We start from the raw sequence: 20991 nt of genomic DNA, 5'->3' as shown, positions 1-20991 counted from the left end.
ACACAAAAACACAAAGAATAGTCCAGCCCACTAAAACGCAAAGAATAGTCCAGCACACAAAAACACAAAGAATAGTCTAGCACACAAAAACACAAAGAATAGTCCAGCACACAAAAACACAAAATAGTCCAGCACACAAAAACACAAAGAATAGTCCAGCCCACTAAAACGCAAAGAATAGTCCAGCACACTAAAACACAAAGAATAGTCCAGCCCACTAAAACACAAAGAATAGTCCAGCCCACTAAAACACAAAGAATAGTCCAGCACACAAAAAAACACAAAGAATAGTCCAGCACACAAAAACACAAAGAATAGCCCAGCACACTAAAACACACAAAGAATAGTCCAGCACACAAAAACACAAAGAATAGCCCAGCACACTAAAACACACAAAGAATAGTCCAGCACACAAAACACAAAGAATAGTCCAGCACACAAAAACACAAAGAATAGCCCAGCACACTAAAACACACAAAGAATAGTCCAGCACACAAAACACAAAGAATAGTCCAGCACATACTGTATTGTTGCTACAAATAGGATCTGCTGGCTGCAAATTGTATTTTTGCCACAAATAGGACCTGCTGGCTGCAAATTGTATTTTTTTTTTTTTACACAAATAGGACCTTCTGGCTGAAAATTATATTTTTGACACAAATAATACAGCTTTAAAAATCAGCCACACTCTTTAACAAATACAGCCTTGCTCTGTCTTTACTTACTGCGAGAGCTCTCTCTTAACGTCACGCTGGGACCGTCAAGCAACCTTATCTGTGTACCGCGCCTGCCTATGATAAGTAGTCTCACAATCAAGACAGCTCGAGACTCATTCTACAAACTAATTTTATTGGCTGTACTCCATGTCAGGTTGATGTGTGTTATGTGTGTTGTATGATAGTGTGTGGTTTGTGTGTGTATTGTATGAGAGTGTGTGTGCTGTGTGTTGTATGAGAGTGTGTGTGTGTTTATTACCTTTTACAACACTTTCAAGTTTAACTACTATCAGGAATAAATGACGCACACATTTTAGTCACTTTGACAAAAATTGCAGCTATCTTGTATATTTCTTTTCATACCAAGCATAAAAATAGGGTTGCGAAGGTATGTGGTATCATGGCACTGGGTCTTGGGGAAAATTTTGACATAGAACTAACAAGCATTTCATTTTATACCAATACTTTCCAGACGTTCTTTTATGATGATTTTTTCCCCAATGAGAAATGTTTTCATTAGAACCTGCATGTCTCCATCACAAATTCAAAGAATATCTTAGTTAATGCGGTATGCACGTCTGATTTCTTTATTATATTGCTTATGTTTGTAGAAAGAAAATGTGCCTGCTATTCTAGCCGTTGCCCAGGCTTACATGATTCTCAAACAAATTCCACGAGCCAGGAACCAGCTGAAGAGGTTGTCAAAAATAACCTGGTCCTTGACTGATGCAGATGATCTGGAAAAGAGTTGGTTGCTGTTGGCTGACGTATACATCAAGTCTGGAAAGTACGATATTTCAACTGAACTGCTGAAACGCTGCCTACTCTATAATAAGGTATGAGAAAAAAAAGCAGATGTTATTAAGTTGTCTTTACTGTAAGAAGCTTAATTATATTCAATAGTACAATCCCCTAAAATGAGTCTTTACTTCCTATTTATCTATTATTTAATTATTATACAGTATATTAAAGGGATAGTAAACACCAAAAATGTTATTGTTTAAAAAGATAGATATTTCCTTTATTACCCCTTCCATAACCAACACTGTTATAGAAATATACTTTTTAACCTCTATTATTACCTTGTATCTAAGCCTCTGCAGACTGCCTCCTTAACTCAGATCTTTTGACAGACTTGCATTTCAGGCAAATAGTGATGACTCTTAAATAACTTCACGTGCATGAGCACAATGCTATTTATATGAAATACATGAACTAACGCCCTCTAGCTGTAAAAAAAACTGTCAAATGCATTCAGATAAGAGGTGGCATTCAAGGGCTTAGAAATGAGCATATGAGCTTACCTAGGTTTGGCTTTCAACTAAGAATACCAAGAGAACAAAACAAATTAGATGATTAAAGCAAATTGGAAAGTTGTTTAAAATGACATGCTCTATCTGTATCATGACATTTTAATTTTGACTTTACTATCCCTTTAAATTAAAAAATGAATACTTATCGCTTGCTCGTTAACCCAACACTGATTTAAAACCACATCACTATACCCGAAAGGAGTTATTTATTTCACATTCCAATGTTCTTCACATACAGGAAAATGTTATTTTTATTTGAAATAGATATTTCTATTTATCTATACCTGTATATATTCATAAACATATATATTTTACATTAACATCATCAGATATATATAGAAATATATATTTAAAAATAAAAATATTTTTTATTCTATGTGAAGAACATTGTAATGTGAAATATGTCTTTGTGTTTTGCGCTGTAGGTCTATTGCGGTGTCAGGTTAGCAGGTGAAGAATTAATTATCTTAAGGCACGTTATGTAAATATTAAATATAAAATATTGCAAAAAAATAAGAATTATTAATAATTATAGATGTTATTAAAAATTCTAAAAAGAATTTAAATATTTATGTATATTTTACAGTAACTATAATAATTATTAATAATTATTCATATTTTGTTCAATATTTTTATATTTAATATTTACACAACGTACCTTGTTACAAGGTTTTTTTCTGCAGTCTTGCAATAAATGAAGATACTAGGTGTGTGTGATTGTTTGTAATGCATTAACACCATATTGGCTGCAATTGATTTGCAAAAACCAAACACTATCACCACCACTTGACTCATTTGCCTAATTTGTAACAAGAACTTTGGATATCCTGGTTGCGATATCCAAATTTCTCAGTTGTAACAAAGTATTTTATGCTATTCTATGGTTATTAGACCAAAATAATACACATTGCAGTTGTGATAAACATTAATAATTATATTTTTTCATCTGAAACCATTAGCAATGATCTGATATACTTCTTGTGCTTAATATTACCAATGAGAAGTACACTTTTAGTAAATGTCCTGACATCACCTTATTAGCAAGCACTAAAATCTCTGTAACCTCTGAGACACAGCAATCAGCATTAGTCAGATGAATTTACTGCACCCCCTCTCTGCCTGCAAAATTATTTAATATTATTTATTATTTTTATACTTTATTTATAAAGCGCCAAAAAAATCTGCAGCACTGTACATGGATACAATAGATACAGTGATACAATACTTATTAGAGACAAGACAACATTTGTCAAACAAATACATTGAGGGCCTTATTCATGCAAGAGCTTAATGATACAAATTCATAGTTTACCTGCACTTAGCGTCTAACAGTGGTCTGATCATTATAGTCCAGCACCATCTATGTACATTAAACACGCCAAGCTGCTTTATATCCTTTACACACTACTCATTCATTACTTTTTAAGATAAAAAACTGTATGTTTGCCTTTTAGGAAAAATTCTTATTATTTGTATACGATTAAAAAGGTTAATGATATGTTATTAACAGATAATCACTGTGATACTGTCTTGATACACTGTCCATTCATCTATAGAATATTATTAACCAAGCTTCCGTTTGTTTTTTAATTCAGTCTTGCTGTAAAGCATATGAATATTTGGGTTATATTATGGAGAAAGAACAATCGTACAAAGATGCTGCAGAGAACTACCAACTTGCATGGAAATACAGCAGTCAGTCCAACCCTTCTGTTGGTGAGTGCTCTACTCTATTGCCGTATGCCAGAGATTATCTTAGTCTTGTACTTAGTCTTGCACTTGGTCTTGTACTTAGTCTTAGGCTTTGAGTTCACATGATTTTTAGCTTGAGAGCTGTGTATTGTGCAAAGCAGTGCTCTGGTTTAAAGGGTGAAATAAACATTACAATATAATGCTCAGGGAGAAAAAATACACTTTTCTTTCTAATGACACGGTGAGTCCACGGATCATCATCAATTACTGTTGGGAATATCACTCCTGGCCAGCAGAAGGAGGCAAAGAGCACCACAGCAAAGCTGTTAAATATCACTCCCCTACCCACAATCCCCCAGTCATTCTCTTTGCCTGTAGTGCAAGGAGGAGGTGAAGTTTAAGTGTCTGATGAGAAGTTTTCTTCAATCAAGATTTTTTTTTTTTTAGCAGAGTAAACTTACTCTGTTACTTTCTGGGATCTAGCCTAGTCCACATCAGTCTCTTCAGTAGGGCAGTGGTGGCTTTTGAGCACTTGAGAACTTGTGAGGTACAATCCTCACTGCGTTTTCTCAAGAATCTGGTTCCCTAACTAGAAATCCTTACTAGGTTTACTCAGTTTTTCTCTCTTCACAGGTCCATGTTAGGTGCTGCACCCTCTCAAACTAGGTGAGCTGTCCTGCTGCCGGACAGCACTTTCAGGTAAGTGCCATTTTAATTTTCTTTTGCAAGAAGATTGCTGGCACTTGTTACAGCTAAAAGCTATCTTATTTAATATGGGACTTTATTAAACCTTCATGTTTGAGGTTTCTTTTAGGCAGTTTTGACATTGAGACTGTGAGGTGATTTATGGTGGCTCAGTGTGTTATAGTTGTTTTTATACTTTAACTGCAGCTCACAGAGTGACTTCCCTCACAGAAGAAACAATCCACTTTTCAAATACAGAGCGGTTACAGAGCCCTAACTGCTGAAAAAAACGGCTTACAACAGGTCATGGAGATTACTGTTGTAAGCCGTTTTTTTCAGCAGTTAGGGCTCTGTAACCGCTCTGTATTTGAAAAGTGGATTGTTTCTTCTGTGAGGGAAGTCACTCTGTGAGCTGCAGGACAGGTAGGCACCTCAGTAAAGCTACTGAGGTGTATAGGTAGCCTGAGGTCTATTTGGTTTGTCGCGCTAACACACATTTCTATTTAAAGACACAGTACACATTTATTTTTTATTTTCAAATAAAGAATTTTTATACTTTATCCTTATTTATTACATAAGATGGATCAAGAGTCTTTTCAAACCATTATCCCAGGCGAAGTTGCTGCTTTTAAGTTATGTTTTGATGCTCAGGTGGAACCCCCAGTTCCTTTTTGTTCCTCATGCATTGAGAGAACTTTAAGTTATAGGGATAAAATATTTGACCATGAGCCACTATTATCCCAGGCAATTACTGTTCAGGTGTCTCCTGTTGCAGATATGCCGCAGCTTTCTCCTCAAGCGTCCCAACTTTTTCAGTCTCCACATACAGTGCCCTGTGTTTCCTCTTGCAATCCTGCTTCCCAGGTATCCCTTGTGGTATCTGAGGCCTTGTCAGCTTTCCCCATGTTGCAGGGAAGGTGTAAAAGGAAATTTAAGTTAGTAAGGTTTCTGATCAAGTTCTGGCTATCCAGAGTGTCCCTTCCCATAAGCCTGAGGAAGAAGACATGTCGGTAGCATCTGAGGGGGAAATCTCAGACTCAGACAGTGTAATTACTTCTTCTGATGCTGACGTGGTATCCTTCAGATTTAAGCTAGAACACCTTCGCTTATTACTTAAGGAGGTTTTTGATAATTTGGACTACTCCGATACAACTATCGTAGTCAATCCTAAAAAGTCTTGTAAATTGAACAAATACTTTGATGTTCCCTCTGCGGTGGAGGTTTTTCCGGTTCCTGACCGTGCTGCGGAGATTATTGCTCGAGAATGGGAAAGACCTGGTATTCCCTTTTCTCCATCTCCTACTTTTAAGAAGATGTTTCCTATAGCGGATTCTATTAAGGAGTCGTGGCAGACGGTTCCTAAGGTAGAAGGAGCAATCTCCACTTTAGCCAAGAGGACTACTATTCCCATAGAGGATAGTTGTTCTTTTAAAAATCCAATGGATTAAAAATTGGAGGCTTTACTAAAAAGATGTATATCCACCAGGGTCTACAATGGCAACCTGCGGTGTGTATCGCCAATGTTACCAGGGCTGCGACTTACTGGTTTGATGCGTTGTCTGAATCTCTTCAGACAGATACCCCTTTTGAGGAGATCCAGGACATGATTAAGGCTGTCAAGTTAGCCAATTCCTTCATTACAGATGCTTCCTTACAGATTATTAAACTGGGAGCCAAAATTTCTGGTTTTGCGGTCATAGCCCACAGGGCCTTGTGGTTAAAGTCCTGGTCTGCTGATGTTTCATCTAAATCTAAGCTCATGGCTATTCCTTACAAGGGCAAGACCTTGTTTGGACCTGGTTTGGTGGAAATTATCTTAGATATTACTGGAGGGAAAGGTCCTTTTCTTCTTCAAGAAAAAAAGAATAAGCAGAAGGGACGTCAGAGTAATTTTCATTCCTTTCGTAACTTTAAAGGCAAGTCTTCCTCCAAACAAGATCAAGCCAAGCCTTCCTGGAAGCCCAACCAGTCCTAGAATAAGGGAAAGCAATCTAAAAAGCCTTCAGCTGATTCCATGTCAGCATGAAGGGTTGGCCCCCAATCAGGGAGCGGATCTTGTAGGGGGCAGACTCTCTTTTTTCTTTTACAAGATATGACAAGTCCACGGATTTCATCCTTATGGGATTACGCCTCCTGGTCAGCAGGAAGTGGCAAAGAGCACCACAGTAGAGCTGCATATATAGCTCCTTCCTTCCCTCCCACCCCAGTCATTCTCTTTGCCTGTGTTAGTGATAGGAAGAGGTAAAGTGAGGTGTTAGTTTAGATTCTTCAATCAAGAAGTTTTTTATTTTAAAATTGTGCCAGTGAGTACTATTTTTCTCAGGGAGAAATCGTCAGTCACTTAATTCCTAAGAGGAGTGGAGACATCTTATTTTTCTGCCCTGATGTTGATGATCTTAGCAAACATTATCTAAGATCCTGCTGGTTCCCACAGAGCAGTTGAAGGTAGTGTAAAGGAATATCTTCAGTATGGAGAACCGTGTCATGCTACAAGCAGCATTGAGGTATGTTCAGTCATTTGTTTCTGGGGAGACTTGATACATCAGAACAGGCTGACATTATTCCCTTTCTGGGGAGGAGTAATAAGTATGCACTATATGTATAGGAAATGGTGTACCTGGAATTCCCTTTTTATTTTGATCACTTATCAGTATGTTTGGTGTGTTATGTTCTATGTGGGCTGACGCTGGGTGATGCGGTTTGCTGTCTAGGGCTGTCGTTATTATATTACTATAACTGGCCTGAGAGAGTAGTTTTCATTAAGGTTGCGCTTTATTATTGATGCGTATGTATAGAGGGGCACATGCCTTTTTTAACTTTTTAAGTTGGGAAACCGACTTGCTGGTTTACTTCCCATGCGGGTCTCAGTACGTCTCGAGTTACGCCCACGGTGGGGGGGGGGGCCTATTTTCGCGCGCTCAGTCGCGCAGTATTAATCCGGATCGGCAGCAACGTCCAGGGCTCCGGTGGGGCCTAAATTGTTTTGTACACGAAGGGGTACAGAGAGACTTAGGAGCGCTACCTAAGCAGAATCAGTGTGATCTGGGGGCAGGTAGGCGGCGCAGCAGAGCTGTGGCGAGGTGCAGGGGTTAAATTTGATAAAATTGATATAAATTGTTATATTACATAACCAAGCAAGCGGTGCAATATTGTTAAGTTAATTTGGGCACATAAAAGCATTTTTTATTGCTGCAAACGTTGTTTTGTTCAATATCAGAAAAATTGTTGCGCTTTTATTATTTAAAGGCGCAGTACACTTTTAGTTCAAAATTTTTGAGTATATGTTTTGACTTCAGAGTTCAATATATCAAGTAAAGAACGACTATTATTGCTATTGCTAGTCTGTTTAACATGTCTGAACTTCAGGAAAATACATGTTCTATGTGTTTAGATGCCAATGTGGAACCCCCTCTTACTTTTTTCCCCTCATGTACTGAAAGGGCCTTACAATGTAAAGAACAGATTTTCTTTAATGCAAATATGTCTAAGGATGATTCTCAGACTGATGAGAATCAGGGTATGCCGCTACTTTCTCCCCAAGTGTCACAACCTTTAACGCCCACCCAAGCGACGCCGTGTTCCTCAACTGCGTCCACTTCATTTATTCTGCAGAATATGGCTGCAGTTATGTCATCTACCCTTACAGAGGTTTTATCTAATTTGCCAGTGTTGCAGGGCAAACGCAGCAGGAAAGAGGCCACTCTAATTCCTGCGACTTCTGATACTTTGATGGCTATTTCCGAGGTACCCTCACAGGGTTTTGGGTCAGGGAACTTCTGTCTGAGGGGGAACTTTCCAACTCGGGAAGTGTGTTACCTCAGACGGACTCGGACGTAATGCCCTTCAGATTTAAGCTTGAACACCTCCGCCTGTTACTTCGGGAGGTTTTAGCGACTCTGGATGACTGTGACTCTATTGTGGTTCCACCAGAGAAATTGTGTAAGATGGACAAATATTACTCTAATGTTTTCCGGTTCCTAAGAGAATCTCAGAAATTATTACACAGGAATGGGAAAGACCGGGTATCCCGTTCACTCCTTCTCCTAATTTTAAGAAAATGTATCCCATAGCTGACACCATCTGGGACTCTTGGCAAACAGTCCCTAAGGTGGAGGGAGCTATATCTACCCTGGCTAAGCGTACTACTATTCCTATTGAGGACAGTTGTGCTTTCAAAGACCCTATGGATAAAAAGTTGGAGGGTCTTCTAAAGAAGTTATTTATTTATCAGGGTTTTCTTTTACAACCGACGGCCTGCATTCTACCAGTTACAACTGCGGCGGCCTTCTGGTTTGACGCCTTAGAAGAGTCTCTTAAGACTGAGACTCCTTTAGAGGAAATTTTAGATAGAATTAAGGCTTTTAAGCTGGCTAATTCTTTTATTACGGATGCCGCCTTTCAGATTGCCAAGTTGGCGGCTAAGAATGCCGGATTTGCCATTTTAGCGCGTAGAGCGTTATGGTTAAAGTCTTCTGATGTGTCATCTAAGTCAAAGTTTTTGGCTATTCCTTTCAAAGGGAAAACCCTATTCGGGCCTGACTTGAAAGAAATCATTTCTGACATTACGGGAGGTAAGGGTCGTCTCCTACCTCAGGATAAAGCAGCTAAACTGAGGTGTAAACAAAATAATTTTCGTTCCTTTCGGAACTTCAAAGGAGTCCCCGCTTCTTCTTCCGCTAAACAGGAAGGGAATTTTGCTCAAGCCAAGACCTTCTGGAGAACCAACCAGGCTTGGAACAATGGTAAACAGCTCAAGAAGCCCACTGCTGCTCCCAAGACAGCATGAAGGGGCGGCCCCTGATCCGGGACCGGATCTAGTAGGGGGCAGACTTTCTCCCTTTACCCAGGGTGGATAAGAGATGTTCAGGACCCCTGGACACTGGAAATCGTGTCCCAAGGGTATCAACTGGAATTCAAAAATTCTCTCCCAAAGGGGAGGTTTCTTCTTTCACGATTTTCTGTAGACCAGATAAAAAGAGAGGCGTTCTTACGTTGTGTAAAAGATCTCTCTACTATGGGAGTAATTAATCCCGTTCCAATACTGGAACAGGGGCAGGGGTTTTACTCAAATCTTTTCGTGGTTCCCAAAAAAAGGGAACGTTCAGACCCATTTTAGATCTCAAAAGTCTAAAACTCGTTTCTCAGAGTCCCATCCTTCAAGATGGAGACTATTCGAACAATTCTACCATTGATCCAGGAGGGTCAATATATGACTACCGTGGACTTGAAGGATGCATACCTTCACATTCCTATCCACAAGGATCATCATCAGTTCCTAAGGTTTGCCTTCCTGGACAAACATTTTCAGTTCGTGGCTCTTCCCTTCGTGCTGGCCAGAGCACCCAGGATCTTCACAAAGGTTCCAGGGTCCCTTCTGGCGGTTCTCAGGCCGCGGGGTATTGCAGTGGCGCCTTATCTAGACGATATTCTGATCCAGGCGTCGTCTTACCATCTGACAAAGTTCCACAGATAAGGGTTCCCTTCTTGGGAACTCTAACAGATTCCATATCCATGAAAATCTTCTTGACAGAGGTCAGAAAGTTAAAGATTCTGAATACATGCCGAGCCCTTCAGTCCAATCCTCGGCCATCAGTGGCTCAGTGCATGGAGGTAATTGGATTGATGGTGGCGGCAATGGACATCATTCCGTTTGCTCGTTTTAATCTCAGACCACAACTGAGAACAAGCATGCTCAGGCAGTGGAATGGAGATTATGCAAATTTGTCTCCTCAGATAGATCTGGATCAGGAGACAAGAGACTCTCTTCTTTGGTGGTTGTCGCCGGATCATCTGTCCCAAGGGACGTGCTTCCACAGACCCTCATGGGTGATAGTGACAACGGACGCCAGTCTACTAGGTTGGGGTGCAGTCTGGAACTCCCTGAAGGCTCAGGGTGTGTGGACTCGGTCGGAGTCTCTACTTCCAATCAATATTCTGGAATTGAGAGCAATATTCAATGTGCTTCAGGCTTGGTCTCAGTTGGCTTTGGCCAAATTCATCCGTTTTCAGTCGGACAACATCACGACTGTTGCTCACATCAATCATCAGGGAGGAACAAGGAGTTCCTTAGCGATGACAGAAGTATCCAAGATAATTCGGTGGGCGGAGGCTCGCTCTTGTTATCTGTCAGCAATCTACATTCCAGGGGTGGACAACTGGGAAGCAGACTTTTTAAGCAGACAGACGTTTCATCCGGGGGAGTGGGAACTCCATCCGGAGGTCTTTGCCACCCTGATTCTCAGATGGGGCAGACCGGAATTGGATCTGATGGCGTCTCATCAGAATGCCAAGCTCCCAAGATACGGATCCAGGTCAAGGGATCCTCAGGCCGAACTGATAGATGCACTGCTGATAGCAGTGCCTTGGTCGTTCAACCTAGCTTATGTGTTTCCACCGTTTGCTCTCCTTTCCCAGGTGATTGCAAGGAGAGGGCTTCGGTAATTCTAATCAGGCCTGCGTGGCCTCGCAGGACTTGGTATGCCGATCTAGTGGACATGTGGATATGTCCTCTCTGCCGCCGTGGAAGATTCCATTGAGGCAGGACCTTTTCATTCAGGGACCCTTCCAACATCCGAATCTAGTTTCTCTGCAGTTGACTGCTTGGAGATTGAATGCTTGATTTTATCTAAGCGGGGTTTTTCTGATTTGGTCATTGATTCAGGCACGTAAGCCTGTCACTAGAAAGATCTACCATAAGATATGACGTAAATATCTTTATTGGTGCGAATCCAAGGGCTACTCATGGAGTAGAGTTAGGATTCCCAGGATTTTATCTTTTCTCCAAGAAGGATTGGAGAAGGGGTTATCAGCAAGTTCCTTAAAGGGACAAATTTCTGCTTTATCGATTTTACTACACAAGCGTTTGGCAGATGTTCCAGACGTTCAGTCCTTTTGTCAGGCTCTGACCAGAATCAAGCCTGTGTTTAGACCAATTGCTCCACCCTGGAGTTTGAATTTAGTTCTTAATGTTCTTCAAGGGGTTCCATTTGAACCCATGCATTCCATAGATATTAAGTTGTTATCTTGTAAGGTTTTATTTTTGGTTGCTATTTCTTCTGCTCGTAGAGTTTCCGAGCTTTCAGCGTTACAATGGGACTCTCCTTATCTTATTTTTCATTCAGATAAGGTGGTTTTACGTACCAAACTTGGTTTTCTTCCTAAGGTTGTTTCTAATAAGAATATTAATCAGGAAATTGTTGTTCCTTCATTGTGTCCTAATCCTTCTTCTAATAAGGAGCGTTTGTTGCATAACTTGGACGTGGTCCGTGCCCTGAAGTTTTACTTGCAGGCGACTAAAGAATTTCGTCAATCATCTTCTTTATTTATTGTTTTCTCTGGAAAGCGTAAGGGTCAGAAAGCTACGGCTACCTCTCTTTCTTTTTGGGTGAATAGTATCATCCATCTGGCATATGAGACTGCTGGACAGCAGCCTCCTGAAAGAATTACGGCTCATTCCACTATGGGCTTCCTCATGGGCATTTAAAAACGATGCTTCTGTTGAACAGATTTGCAAGGCTGCAACTTGGTCGTCTCTTCACACTTTTTCCAAATTTTACAAATTTGATACTTTTGCTTCATCTGAGGCTGGTTTTGGGAGAAAGGTTCTTCAAGCAGTGGTGCCTTCCGTTTAAGTTCCTGTCTTGTCCCTCCCTTTCATCCGTGTCCTATAGCTTTGGTATTGTATCCCATAAGTAAGGATGAAATCTGTGGACTCATCATATCTTGTAAAAGAAAAGGAAATTTATGCTTACCTGATAAATGTATTTCTTTTACGATATGACGAGTCCACGGCCCACCCCTGTCATTTATAAGACAGGTATTTACTTATTTTTGTTACACTTCAGTCACCTCTGCACCTTTGGCTTTTCCTTTCTCTTCCTAACTTTGGTCGAATGACTGGAGTGGGAGGGAAGGGAGGAGCTATATATGCAGCTCTGCTGTGGTGCTCTTTGCCACTTCCTGCTGACCAGGAGGCGTAATCCCATAAGTAAGGATGAAATCCGTGGACTCGTCATATCGTAAAAGAAATAAATTTATCAGGTAAGCATAAATTTCCTTTTTCCCAGGCTTGGATAAGAAATGTACCGGATCCCTGGGCGGTGGACATTGTCTCCTAGGGATACAAAATAGACTTCAAATCTTTTCCTCCCAGAGGCAGGTTTCTCCTCTCCAGATTATCTGTAGTGCAGTTAAAAATAGAGGCGTTCTTACATTGTGTCAAGGACCTTGCCGCCCTGGGGGTAATAGTTCCAGTTCCCTTTCAGGAAAGGGGTCTGTGATTTTACTCAACTCTGTTCGTAGTTCCCAAAAAGGAGGGAACTTTTCATCCTATCCTAGATCTAAAATGTTTAAACAAGTTTCTCAGAGTGCCATCCTTCAAGATGGAGACTATACGCTCCATTCTTCCCTTGGTACAAGAGGGTCAGTTCATGACAACCATAGACCTAAAGGATGCATACCTTCGTGTTCCCATTCACAGGGACCATCACAAGTTTCTGAGATTCGTCTTTTTGGACAATCATTTCCAGTTTGTGGCCCTTCCATTCGGCCTTACCACAGCGCCCAGAATTTTTTCAAAGGTTCTGGGGGCTCTTTTAGCTGTGCTTCGATCTCGGGGCATTGCAGTGGCACCTTATCTGGACGACATTCTGGTTCAGGCGCCATCTTTTCAATAAGCAGAATCTCATACGGAGATCTTGTTGTATTTTCTTCGATCCCAGCTACAAGGGTCGGATTTTTGGGGACCATAATAGACTCCCTGTTAATGAAGATTTTTCTGACTGAGGTCAGAAAAAGAAAGATTTTCGACTCTTGTCTTGCCCTTCAGTCCTCTCCATGGCCGTCAGTGGCTCAATGTATGTGTCAGCCGCTTTGGAATCAGTCCGGGATGCAACCCAACTGCTAGCGTGAATAGAAAGCACACGCTAGCACACTGAGAAATATCCAGGACGTGACCCACTCAGGAAACAGATGAGAAAGATTACAAAAAATAATAGTTGCTCCAGAATGCAGGGAAACCACAAAGGAAAAAACGTCCCTTTAAGCAGGTCAAAGAATATAAAGGAAATGCTCTTATTTGCAGCTTAGAAAAAAGGTCCTCATTAGCAGGCTTGTAACAAAGTTCCCTTTTGCAGCTTTGAAAAAGTAAATGTCCCTTTAAGCAGGTTTATAACAAAACAGAAAGTCAAAGTTCTCCTTTGCAGTTTGTAAAAGAAAATGTCCCTTTAAGCAGGTTTATAACAAAACAGAAAGTCAAAGTTCTCCTTTGCAGTTTGTAAAAGAAAATGTCCCTTTAAGCAGGTTTATAACAAAACAGAAAGTCAAAGTTCTCCTTTGCAGTTTGTAAAAGAAAATGTCCTTTTAAGCAGGTTTTATTAATCAAAGAAAAGATTGTGGAATAAGGCAAAAGCAAGGTCAGGCAGGCAGAAGTCGGCATCCAAACATAAGCAAAAAGGGTTAAGGCAAAAGGCTTGGTCAGACAGGCAGAAGTCAGTATCCAAATATCAGCAAAAGGGTTAAGGCAAAAGGCTTGGTCAGACAGGCAGAAGTCGGTATCCAAATATCAGCAAAAGGGTTAAGGCAAAAGGCTTGGTCAGGCAGGCAGAAGTCGGTATCAGGAAAACAGATTTTGACAAGGTACTCACAAACTCCAAGGGAAACAAACAAACGGGCCCCGATTCAGATCTCCCGCCGTGGTTTAAAGGCAGGAGCGGCAACGTCATCAGAGGGGTGTGTCGAGAAAGCGTCACGTTGCTTAGAGGAGATCCAGGAGCCGCGGCGACACGGCAATGAACGGACGAAATCATGACAGCACCCCCCTCCTCAAGGACCCCTCCGGGGGACAGGACCAGGCCTATCAGGATGAGTCTTGTGGAAGGTCTTGATCAAAGTAGGAGCATTTACTTGATGAGCCGGTTCCCAAGAACGTTCCGTGACTGGATAACCTTTCCAATGAATGAGATAATACAATTTCTTGCCACGCAACTTGGAATCTAGAATATGGCTGATCTCAAACTCAGGGTGTCCATGCACAAATAACGGTGGAGGTTTAGAAAAAGGCTTAGAATACCTGTTAGTCATCACAGGTTTTAAAAGAGAAACATGGAATACCGGATGGACTTTGAGAGTCTTGGGTAAAGCCACCCGATAAGCAGTAGAACACACCTGACCCAGTATTCGGAAAGGACCCACGTATCGTGGTCCCAATTTGTTAGAAGGTTGTTTCAGGCGAAGAAATCGAGAGGAAATCCAAACTTTATCACCAGGGCGATATTTGGGAGCTTTCTTCCGTCGAAGGTCTGAAAAGAACTTGTAACGTCTAGAAGTTACAGAAAGAATACGATGTATTTTCTGCCAATGTCGAGTTAATCTTCGGGCTGTAAGATCAGAAGCAGGATTCACTGTGGAGGAAGTATGCAAAGGGAATGTTCTGGGCTGATATCCGTAAGCTGCATGAAAAGGAGAAGTCTGAAGGGAGGAATTGTACCGGGCATTATGAGCCAATTCAGCCAAAGGAAGGTAAGAAGTCCAGTTAGAGTGATAATGATCCACATAATGTCTAAGATATGTTTCAAGACACTGGTTTACTCTTTCAGTCTGGCCATTCGATTGTGGGTGGTGAGAAGTAGAGAGAGATATAGTAGTTCCAAAATGTTTACAAAGTGACCTCCAAAATCGAGAAACAAACTGTACCCCTCTATCTGAAACAATATCTAGAGGAAATCCATGGATTCTTACAATATGTGAAATAAAAAGTTCAGAGAGTCTTTTGGCAGATGGTAATCCTGGTAAGGGTACAAAATGGGCAGTCTTAGTGAACCTGTCGACCACCACCCAGATAGTATTGTTTCCAGCGGACAAGGGAAGGTCGGTAATGAAGTCCATGGATACATGAGTCCAAGGCTGGTGAGGTATAGGCAATGGTTGGAGCAATCCTGAAGGAAGTTGGCGTGGAGTTTTGTTCATGGCACATTGTGTGCATACTGAGACGTAATCCTTCACATCTTGAGAGAGAGTAGGCCACCAGACATGTTGTTTGAGGTTTCGAGTGGTAATACTGATGCCAGGATGTCCAGAAAGGGGACTATCATGAGCCCAAAATAAAATCTTGGAACGAAGGCGTTCAGGAACAAAGAGTAAACCATCGGGAGGTTTACAGGACAAAGGAAGATTCCCTTGAGCAGACTGTAATTCTTGTAACCAGGAAGTTGTTAACTGGGCTATGACTTCATGAGGTTGGAGAATGGTACCAGACTCAGGAACTGGGGAATCTTGAAATTGTCTGGAAAGGGCGTCTGCTTTAATATTTTTTGAACCAGGTATGTAAGATAAATTATAGTGAAACCGGGAGAAGAATAATGACCAGCGTGCTTGCCTGGAATTCAATCGTTTGGCTGTTTGGAGATACAGAAGGTTCTTATGATCAGTGAGTATAGTAAATGGCAAAGAAGTACCTTCCAGCCAATGTCTCCATTCATCCAATGCCATTTTGATGGCAAGCAACTCTTTATTCCCTACGTCATAGTTAAATTCCGAAGGCGTGAATTTTTTAGAGAAGAAAGCAACAGGATGAATCTTTCCAGTCTCTGGTATTCGTTGAGACAGAACAGCTCCAGCAGCAACAGAGGAAGCATCAACTTCCAGGATAAATTGAAACTCAGGATTTGGATGACGAAGAATAGGTGCAGAGGAAAAAGCTTCTTTGAGAGACTCAAAAGCTTCTATAGCCTCAGGAGGCCATCTTTTACAGTTTTGTCCTTTTCTAGTGAGAGCAGTAAGAGGAGAAGTAATAGTAGCAAAATTCTTGATGAACTTCCTGTAGTAGTTGGCGAAGCCTAGAAAACGTTGTAAAGCCTTCAAAGAATCAGGTCTAGGCCAATCCAAAATGGCAGAAAGTTTAGTAGGGTCCATTTCAAATCCAGATGCCGATATTACATAACCCAGAAAGGGTATGGATTTTTGATGGAAAGAACATTTCTCCAATTTAGCAAACAGATGGAATTCTCTTAAACGTTGAAGTACTTTCTTGACGTGGTGCACATGATCTTGGTGATTCTGAGAAAAAATTAAGATGTCGTCAAGGTATATGATGACAAAGATATTCAAAAAATCACGAAAGATCTCGTTTACAAAATGTTGAAAAACCGCCGGAGCATTGCATAGCCCGAAGGGCATGACCAAATATTCATAATGCCCAAATCGAGTGTTAAAGGCAGTCTTCCACTCATCTCCTTTGCGTATACGGATCAGATTGTATGCACCACGTAGGTCGAGTTTGGTGAATATGGTGGCTCCCTGAAGATAAGTAAAAAGTTCAGGAATAAGGGGTAGAGGATAACTGTTCTTGATGGTAATCTGATTTAATCCTCGATAATCAATACAGGGTCTTAATCCGCCATCCTTTTTTCCTACAAAAAAGAAACCAGCCCCTACAGGGGAAGAGGAGGGTCGAATAAATACTCTAGCCAGATTGTCTTTAATATATTCTTCCAAAGCCATGTTTTCTGGTTTAGAAAGTGGATATGTCTTGCCTCGAGGATAGGCAGCCCCGGGAAGGAGATCAATGGGACAATCAAAAGGGCGGTGAGGAGGAAGACGTTCAGCTTCTTTTTTGGAGAAAACATCCACAAAGTCATGATAAGGCATAGGTAAGGAGTCCAGAGTTTCAACTGTGAGAGCAATAGTGAGTGGTAACTTGGTAATCTTTTGAAGACATTTAGTCTGGCATGTAGATCCCCAGGAAGTGAGTTCACCGAAAGTCCAAGAAAAAATGGGATTGTGAATTTGGAGCCAGGGTAATCCCAAGATAATGGGAAATTGTGGAGTGGGGATGACGTCAAAACAAATTGTCTCGGAATGAAGTATTCCTACGGTGAGGAGTAAGGGTTGAGTAGAAAACTGAATATATCCAGAACCCAAAGGATCTCCACTGACCGTAGAGACTGAAATGGAATACTCCTTCTTTAGTAAGGGTATAGAGTGAGTAGAGACGAATGTAGAGTCAATGAACACTCCTCCAGCACCAGAATCAATTAGAGCTTGGGTATAAATCTTCTTATGTCCAATTAGAAGGGTTACTGGAACAAAGAGTTTCTTGTATAGGGAATGGCAACTGTTTTGGCTTAACTCAGTTCCCTGGACTAGAGTTAAGCCCTGGCTTTTACTGGCCTAGTAGGACAATCCCTTAATAAATGCCCTTTAAGGCCACAGTACAGACATAAGCCAAGAGTCCGTCTTCTCAAGCGTTCAGTCTCAGTTAATTTTATACTTCCCACCTCCATAGGTTCAGCCTGATCAGTAGTAGGAGAGACTGGAGTGACTGGATTAGAAAAACGAGGAGCCAAACGAAAAGGAGTTCGAGTTGAAGACCTCTGTGTTCTATCCTTTTCTTGTTGGCGTTCACGAAACCTGGCGTCGAGACTGATACAGAGATTTATTAAGGCTTCTAAGGACTCTGGAAGTTCACGATACACCAATTCATCCTTGAGACGCTCAGAAAGTCCTTTACGGAATGCGGCTCTGAGTGCTCCCTGATTCCAAGTGGTTTCAGAGGCAAGGGTGCGGAACTCAATAGCGTATTGAGAGACTGGTTGATTACCTTGACGTAAATCCAGGAGATTGGCTTCAGCAGCGGATGACCTTCCAGGTTTATCGAATACATTTGAGAACATAGATAGAAATGTATCAACATCCAAAAGTATAGGATCATTCTTTTCTAGCAAAGGTGATACCCAAGCCAAGGCTTTTCCTTTCATTAAGGAAATAAGAAATGTGATTCTAGAAGAGGGAGTAGCAAAAAGAGTAGGGCTATTTCGGAAATGAAGACGGCATTGATTCAGAAAGCCTCTACATTCTTCAGGATTCCCATCATATTTATCCGGAAGAGGTATCCTGGGACTTAGTTGTACCTGAGACTGATTGTTAGGAATCGAAGGAGGTAATGCCTCAATAGGATTAGGATTGGGATTAGGATTGGGAGGTGCGGTAGCAACCAAATTTTGTAATAGAGCAGTTATTTGATCAAGTTTAGTGTCCAGAGACTGCAAGTGAGTGGCATGAGATCCCAAAAGCTGTCCCTGGTGAGCCACGGCCATGGATAATTCAGTGGGGTCCATTTTTTAGGCCCGTTTGTAATGTCAGCCGCTTTGGAATCAGTCCGGGATGCAACCCAACTGCTAGCGTGAATAGAAAGCACACGCTAGCACACTGAGAAATATCCAGGACGTGACCCACTCAGGAAACAGATGAGAAAGATTACAAAAAATAATAGTTGCTCCAGAATGCAGGGAAACCACAAAGGAAAAAACGTCCCTTTAAGCAGGTCAAAGAATATAAAGGAAATGCTCTTATTTGCAGCTTAGAAAAAAGGTCCTCATTAGCAGGCTTGTAACAAAGTTCCCTTTTGCAGCTTTGAAAAAGTAAATGTCCCTTTAAGCAGGTTTATAACAAAACAGAAAGTCAAAGTTCTCCTTTGCAGTTTGTAAAAGAAAATGTCCCTTTAAGCAGGTTTATAACAAAACAGAAAGTCAAAGTTCTCCTTTGCAGTTTGTAAAAGAAAATGTCCCTTTAAGCAGGTTTATAACAAAACAGAAAGTCAAAGTTCTCCTTTGCAGTTTGTAAAAGAAAATGTCCTTTTAAGCAGGTTTTATTAATCAAAGAAAAGATTGTGGAATAAGGCAAAAGCAAGGTCAGGCAGGCAGAAGTCGGCATCCAAACATAAGCAAAAAGGGTTAAGGCAAAAGGCTTGGTCAGACAGGCAGAAGTCAGTATCCAAATATCAGCAAAAGGGTTAAGGCAAAAGGCTTGGTCAGACAGGCAGAAGTCGGTATCCAAATATCAGCAAAAGGGTTAAGGCAAAAGGCTTGGTCAGGCAGGCAGAAGTCGGTATCAGGAAAACAGATTTTGACAAGGTACTCACAAACTCCAAGGGAAACAAACAAACGGGCCCCGATTCAGATCTCCCGCCGTGGTTTAAAGGCAGGAGCGGCAACGTCATCAGAGGGGTGTGTCGAGAAAGCGTCACGTTGCTTAGAGGAGATCCGGGAGCCGCGGCGACACGGCAATGAACGGACGAAATCATGACAGCATGGAGGTAATCGGTCTGATGGTGGCTTCCATGGGCATCATTCCGTTTGCTCGGTTCCATCTCAGACCTCTGTAGTTATGCATGTTCAGACAATGGAACGGGGACTATACGGACCTGTCTCCGCGTGTATATCTTGATCAGGCGTCAATAGACTCTCTCTTCCGTGGTGGCTTTCTCAGGATCATCACTTCCAGGGTACTTGCTTCTGCAGACCCTCTTGGGTGATTGTGACCATGGATGCCAGCCTTCTAGGTTGGGAAGGAGTATGGGGCTTGCTGAAGGCTCAGGTCTTATGGACAGTCAGTTAGTCCTGCCCATAAACATCTTGGAGCTGAGAGCAATCTTCCATGCTCTTTTGACCTGGCCTCAGTTAGCCTTAGCCCGGTTTATCAGATTCCAGTCAGATAACATAACCTTGGTGGCCTACATCAACCACCATGGGGAAACTCGGAGTTCCTTGGCCATGACAGAGGTGACCCGAATTATTCAGTGGACGGACACCCACAACTGCTGTCTTCCTGCGATCCACATCCCAGGAGTGGACAATTGGGAAGCGGATTTTCTGAGCAGACAGACTTTTCCTCCCGGGGAGTGGGAACTTCATTCGGATGTGTTTTCCAGCTTGACCCTCAAGTTGGGGCAGCCGGAGTTGGATCGCATGGCTTCTCCTCAGAATGCCAAACTTCCAAGATACGGCTTGAGGTCAAGAGATCCGCAGGCATTTCTTATCGTTGCTCTGGCAGTTCCTCAGAACTTCAGTCTAGCATACCTGTTTCCTCAGTTCGCTCTCCTTCCAAGAGTCATTGCTCGAATCAAGCAGGAGAGGGTGTCTGTAATGCTCATAGCCCCGGCGTGGCCTCGCAGGATTTGGTATGCAGACCTAGTGGAAATGTCATCCTTTCCACCTTAAAGACTTCTACTTCAGGGTCCCTTACTTCATCCAAATCTCATTTCTCTGAAGCTGACTGCTTGGAGATTGAACGCTTAGTTTTATCTAAGCGTGGATTTTCAGAGTTGGTAATTGAGACCTTTGAGTTGAATTGAGTTGTCTATTTTGTTACATAAGCGCTTGGCGGATGTGCCAGACATGCAGTCGTTTTGTCAGGCCTTGGTTAGAATTCGACCTGTGTTTAAACCTGTTACTCCTCCATGGAGTCTTAACCTTGTTAAAGTTTTACAACAGGCTCAGTTTGAGCCTATGCATTCTTTAGATATTAAGATGTTATCTTGGAAAGTTTTGTTTCTTGTTGCTATTTCCTTTGCTCGGAGAGTTTCTGAACTCTCTGCTTTACAGTGTGATTCCCCTTATCTTATATTTCACTATGATAAGGTGGTTCTGCGTACTAAGTTTGGTTTCCTGCCCAAGGTTGTTTTCGGTCAAGAATATTAATCAGGAAATCGTACCTTCTTTGTGTCCTAATCCTTCTTCTCACAAAGAACGCTTGTTACATAATCTGTATGTTATACGAGCACTAAAATTTTATTTGCAGGCAACTAAGGA

The 20991-nt window shown here is 41.6% G+C and overlaps 1 protein-coding gene across 1 annotated transcript in view; it reads left to right on the top strand.

Annotated features, from left to right (window-relative positions):
• Window positions 1–20991, top strand: part of TTC21A (tetratricopeptide repeat domain 21A) — a 161512-nt gene that overhangs the window by 127302 nt on the left and 13219 nt on the right. The window contains exons 26-27 of the mRNA XM_053713784.1: window positions 1328–1552; window positions 3625–3745. Of these exons, the coding sequence (XP_053569759.1) occupies window positions 1328–1552; window positions 3625–3745 (346 nt within the window). The remainder of the gene's footprint in view (window positions 1–1327; window positions 1553–3624; window positions 3746–20991) is intronic.

Source organism: Bombina bombina, chromosome 5, assembly GCF_027579735.1.
Source record: "Bombina bombina isolate aBomBom1 chromosome 5, aBomBom1.pri, whole genome shotgun sequence".
NCBI lineage: Eukaryota > Metazoa > Chordata > Amphibia > Anura > Bombinatoridae > Bombina > Bombina bombina.
Note: the sequence above shows the minus strand (reverse complement) of the source record. Positions and strands in the feature narration are given on the sequence as shown.